Source organism: Pundamilia nyererei, unplaced genomic scaffold (genome assembly GCF_000239375.1).
Source record: "Pundamilia nyererei isolate P.nyererei 1_Seehausen unplaced genomic scaffold, PunNye1.0 scaffold00004, whole genome shotgun sequence".
NCBI lineage: Eukaryota > Metazoa > Chordata > Actinopteri > Cichliformes > Cichlidae > Pundamilia > Pundamilia nyererei.
Window position 1 is genome coordinate 8543902 of NW_005187405.1, and position 6000 is coordinate 8549901.

The 6000-nt window shown below is 39.1% G+C and overlaps 1 protein-coding gene across 1 annotated transcript; it reads right to left on the reverse strand.

Moving 5' to 3' along the window:
- Nucleotides 1–991: 991 nt before the first annotated feature.
- Nucleotides 992–3807, reverse strand: abcb8 (ATP-binding cassette, sub-family B (MDR/TAP), member 8). Its single transcript, XM_013911719.1, has 11 exons — nucleotides 3746–3807; nucleotides 3383–3464; nucleotides 3178–3275; nucleotides 2975–3080; nucleotides 2840–2873; nucleotides 2583–2719; nucleotides 2372–2466; nucleotides 2159–2292; nucleotides 1910–2057; nucleotides 1577–1827; nucleotides 992–1364 (listed from the first exon to the last, which is right to left on the reverse strand). The coding sequence occupies exons 2-11, from the start codon at nucleotides 3400–3402 to the stop codon at nucleotides 1281–1283; spliced, it is 1107 nt and encodes a 368-aa protein (XP_013767173.1). The 5' UTR covers nucleotides 3403–3464; nucleotides 3746–3807; the 3' UTR covers nucleotides 992–1280.
- Nucleotides 3808–6000: the final 2193 nt, after the last annotated feature.

The following is a 6000-nucleotide window of genomic DNA, read 5'->3' on the forward strand; positions in this document are numbered from 1 at the left end:
CAGCGCCCGGGGAGCAGTGTGTAGGGACGGTACCCTGCTCAGGGGCACCTCAGGGTAGCCGTTCAGTGGAGTCGAACCCCCAACCTTCCAATCATGGGGCCACCACTCTACCTACTGAGCTATCCCTGCCCATATGTATAATGCTGTATTACTGTTGAAGTTAATAATCAAGAAACACATTCATGGATTCAAGAACAGAGTGTAACAACAAAACATTTTAAAGAGCCAAAAGATTCTTTAGTCACATAAACCAAGATTAACTTGTACCAGAACAATGCTAAGTAAAAGAAAAAGCCCATAATCGTGCCCATATAATAACATGGAGCCAATGTTATAATATGGGCATGGTATGCGCCACAAAGTGTGATTGCTGACAGAATTAGCAGGATGAATTGCGTGCAGGGCTATACTCTGCTCAGGTTCAGCAGGGTAAACTGAGTGGAGTGAGCGTCACGATGCAAACAATGATCCAAAGAATGCTGCAGAAGCAATCCAAGAGTTTTTACAAGAATCAATGTCTTTATATTTAAAATTGTTAGTTTGTCCAACTAGTCTTGAGCCTCTGAAAATGAGGCATTATGTATAAAAATGTTTGTAACTCGTACAGTAAATAGTTAATGAAATTTTTGTTAAATGTCTTGAACCTTTAAGTCAGATGTAAAATCCACTGTGATAGTGTACAGACAGAAGACTACAAAAAGTGTCTTTGTCTAACAAACTATGGGCCTAACTTTAGTCTTTTAAGAGCACAAGGGATATGTGCTGGCTGTGAAGTTTCTTCTTTACATGTGGCCTGGATGTAGTAAAACTATATATACAAATGTATGTGGAGGCAAAGAGGAATGATGCCAAAACAGCAATTCCTTCCCCAGAGTTTAAATTTAGAATAATGTCAGTACTGATCACTGGTAAGGGTCTGTGTTGAGTTTCTTTCAAATTTGTAACAAGAAAGGTTTATTGTCACCCACAAACAGATAAAAAACACTTTAAATTAATTTAAGTAATTTTAATATTTTGTCCCAGCACATTATAATCTATCATTCTATCAACAATATTGGAAATAACAGCGCATACAGTAGTGTAATTTGTTCATCACAGGCCAATCCACATTGGTCCATTTGTTCATACACATTTGTAAGTTCTCATAAAACTAGTCACAGAGCTGGCAAATTTACAGTACATTTTAAATAATTAATTTTCCACACATGTCTTGCTATGCATTTCAAAATAAGCACCATTATACAGTATTATACAGCTACTGTAAACAAATATGGGTGTGGTCATTTTTGCCCCTCAGCTCTTTGCCTGCGGATGAGATCAGAATAATATCCTCCTTTGCTCAGCAGTTCCACATGTGTCCCAGCCTGTAACAAAAAGGAAAAAGGTGTTAGATATAATAAAAATTGATATAACACAATCAACTCAACAAGGAAGCTACCAGTATGTCCATATGTATTACTGAATACTGAAAGAATTCAATTTTTTTAAGTACATCTCTGACATTAAAAGCTAGAGTAAATTAGCTGGAGGATTTAAATGGAGGTCAGAGTATGTTCTGAATACTCAGCCTTCTCACCTCCACAATACGACCATTGCTCATCACGCAGATCAAGTCAGCCCTTTGAATGGTGCTTAATCGGTGGGCGATGATGAGCACAGTGCGACCCCTTGTGGCTCTGTCCAGAGCCTCTTGCACCACTCGCTCTGATTCTGCATCCAGAGCACTTGTGGCTTCATCCAGCACCAGAATACTGGGGTTCTTGATCAAAGCGCGGGCAATGGCAATGCGTTGTTTCTGTCCACCTGATAATGTCACACCTCGCTCACCTGGATTTAAAGATCTGGAGTTTAGAATGAACAAGCGGCACCGTTTCTTAACAGTCGTGAAAGCTCAAATGGGAGCACATACCAACCACGGTGTTATAGCCGTCTGGGAAACCCGTGATGAAGCCGTGAGCATTGGCTTGCTTTGCTGCATTAATGACCTCAGCATCTGTAGCCTCAGGCTTCCCAAAACGGATGTTCTCCATGACGGATGATCCAAACAAAACTGGCTCCTAAAAGAAAGGAGAAAGAGGAAAAAAAGAAAGTTGCAGTGAAAATTGTTAGGAACTAATACTTTTTAAAAATTGAACATGAAATGATCAGCAGCCTTGACCTGATTGATGAATCCGATAACTTGGCTCCTGAGCCAGCAAAGGTCAAGTGTTCGAATGTCGAGGCCGTCCAACATGACTACGCCGCTGGTAGGGTCATAGAAACGCTCCAGCAGGGACGCCACTGTGGACTTTCCTACAGGGTTAAACATTTATCAGATGACCCAATATTGTTTGAATGTCGAACAGTTACTAAATGAAATGTCAGAAATTACCTCCTCCAGATTCTCCAACAATGGCGACTGTTTTACTGGGTGGTAGTGTCAAACTGAACCTCTGCAAGACTTGATGGCCAGGTCTTGTTGGATAACTGGAAACATATCAATAGAAAACAATACATCATTCACAAAACATTCTTTTATGTCTGTGCTCTGTTGTAGTTTTAAACTTATATTTGATTTGGAGATGAATTAGAAGGATTTCAACCTGAACGAGACATTCATGAAGTCCACTCTTCCTGTGAGTGAATGGTATGGGATGCGTCCTCCTCCAGAGAGGGGGATAGTGGGCTGCAAAGCAAGGTATTCAAAAACCCGAGCCCCAGAGCTCATTCCTCTTACCACCTGCGGCAAATGTTAAGAGATTGCCAGCAAAATATTTGAGGCATTTGGAAATGTTCACATATTATAATACTCCAGTTTCAAATCTGGTTGGATAATCAGATAATCATAGTTTTTACTTACTTGACCGAAAAGTATGGAGATACTGGCCAAAGACCTAAACATAAAATGAATGCATGACTTGTAATTAACTACTTTTGAAAGAATACATTTAACAGTAAAAGAGAAATCATCGTGGAGCAAGTTGTGTGTTTTTACCTCTGAACAGTCTGAGAGGCAACCAAAAAGGACATTAGGTCTCCAGGAGACATTTCATTGCTTGAAATTAAAGTTCCTCCAGCAAAAATAGTTCCAAGGACAATGCCTGTATTAACACGACACAAAAACATTAGCATAATGTTGGTAGTTTAACAGCCTGCTAAAAAGTGTGTCAACTAATTAACATTGTAAAAGACACTCACAGTTCAGGGCTATGTTTGACAGCCCTTGGAAAATGGCAATCCCAGTACCAAGATTTTCATTCATTTCACATGATTTGTCAACTTCATATGCATATAACCTGTGTAAAAACATTACGGAAATCAAAACATTGTATCTCTGTCATAGATTTAGTGCTTTTCTGAAAGTACAAAGGGTAGAAGTATAACAAAAAATATTCTCACTTACTGGAGCTCTCGTTCCTCCATTGCAAAAGCTTTTACTGTGCGCACATTACCAAGTGCCTCATCTGCCACCCCTGTCGCCTTTGCTACCTTGCATTTGACAGCATGAAGTAAAAACACAGTCAGACAGCAAATTATACTAATTTTGCAAATAATAGCTCATGCAGTGCTTTTTATTGGTTGCTTTGAGTGCCAGTGGTACTAATAAATTAAGCGCTGCTGCATACGTTTACATTTTACTGCATTTCAAAATAGGAGTTCAAACTTAACTAACATCTGCTGTCAGTAATTAGAACAAATCTTGAATTTATTAAGCCAACCGCTATATGCTTATATTACATGAAATATAACATGCATAGTACAACACCTGCTCTTGAGCCAAGCGGGATAGTCTGCGAAGGAATGAGCCAATGAGAGCTCCTGCTCCCACAAGACAGGGGAGGACAAGTACTGTCAAACCTGTGAGTTTTGGAGAAATGACATAGAGAGAGACAAAACATCCGACTGTCTGTGTAATACTCCGCAGACCCTGAAAATATACCAAAAAAGTGCAAAAAAAATAAGAATTAGAAGCGTAAAACCAGAAAATCATCACTGCCGGATCGTTCTTGTGTTATTACCTGAGAAATAACCAGTTTAAAGGATGACTTGAACTCCTGAATGTCAGCAGTCAAACGATTCACCAGCTGCCCGGTTTTATTAGCATCGAAGAAAGCCACGTCTTGTCTGAATTGAAAGAAAGCAAACAAGACAACGTGAACTATGGGAATCCCTGCCAGACAGTGGATGTCATACAGTCAGAGTTACGTGTATTTGGATTATGACACCGTTTTTGCAGTTGTGCTTCTGTACACCGCGACAAAAACTTTAAATTAGACAATCAAAGTGCAGACTTTCAAAACATTAATCAAAGATTTTGCACTAACTGCTTAGAAAGACAATTTTACACATAGTAATTGGATTACTTAAAATGCCCAGTTGCTTTTGATGTTTTGAAAATGGGTCACTGTGTTAGAAAAATGTCTGTAAATAAACATTACAGACATAAATTTGTTAATGCAAATTTCAGTCTGAAGTCTTTATGTTTTGAGTTAAAATCCTCTATGGGGAGCACTTAGAGCCCAAATTACAAAACTTTTCTCATGGTCTAAACACTTCTGCACCAAACTATACATAACATTTATTGTATACATCGATTTTTTTCCCTTTGTGTCAATATGTATGTATGTACCTCAGTAAGGATGCAAAAAGGGTCTTTCTCATGTCTGCCGCCACTCTTTCCCCCACCCTCGAGAGCAGAACAATGTACCCACTCGTCAACAGTCCCTGCACAAAGGAGGCAATTAAGTACCAGTTAAATAAACAATTTTCATTGAATAGATTAAATAAATAAATTATACAGTGAGATCTTTAAGTGCCAAATGAGTAAGATGAGAGAAAATGTGTGTGTATACGGCTACACAACAATTTAATATAGTTAACTGAAAACGCACTGACTATAGCATTAGAATGACTGCATTATAAAGCTGATAATTGCAAACTTCATGATTGTAGTATTTATTTTGTGCTTGACTCATGTTCACAAGTAAGTTGTGCAACTAGTGAGATTTCATGTGTACTTACCTGGATACCATACAGTCCAAGTAATTTCAGGGCTGGACCTCTTATCTCATGAACATAATTCCCAGTATTTTCTCTCAGGTAGCGTGCCACAACATTTACCAGATCACCGAGCATCAAGGGGATTTGAATGTTCAAGATAGCAGCACCAAAAGCGAGCTGAGGAAAACAGCCCCCCCCAAAAACATCCATTTTAAATGATAAGCATAAATGTCCTAACTGGCTAAAATCTTTTGCTTCACTGACATTCTTGATCAGTAAACAGATTCAGTCTTACCACAACAGCACAGACGAGAGTGAACAGCTGAGGTTTTACAAATTCCCACAGAACGTGCCATTTGAAGTCAGGCACTGGGTTTTTGGCTACAACTTCCACGGGGGTGTTATTATTCACATCTGCCTCACAGTGGGCTACATGGCAAAACAGTCGAGCTGAAACAGTAAGTACTGCTGGTCCCAGGATAAACTTCAAAGCTACTCCCGGGGGTTTCGATGTCCTGGTGGTGGACTGACGGACAGCTCTCTGAGTCAGGCTCCAAATGCGACTGACAGCACCGCCACGCTGCTGTGAGGAGCTGTTTGCATTAGACCCTGGGGATGTGCACCACCTGGATACAGACCAGGACAGAAATAAAATCAGGGAATCAAAATCATGAAGGTTTTGCAACACTAATGTAACAAAAATCCTGGCCATTATCAGCTAATCAATTTTAATGAATTCGTTCCCCTGTGTTACAGTTGAGTAGCACAAGGAAATGTGGCCCAACTGAAACAACATTTTTGTTTTAAATATATTTTATTGACAACTTCGTATTAATAAAATATACTCACACATATATATATATAAACACACACACACACACACACACATATATATGTGTGTGTAAATTGAGAAATTAATGAGACAGAAAAAAACAAGAAAACAAACAGTGTTAGGAGAACCTGTATTTAACAATTATAACGAAGTGGCACTATAATCACAGTTACACAAAAGAAAGCATA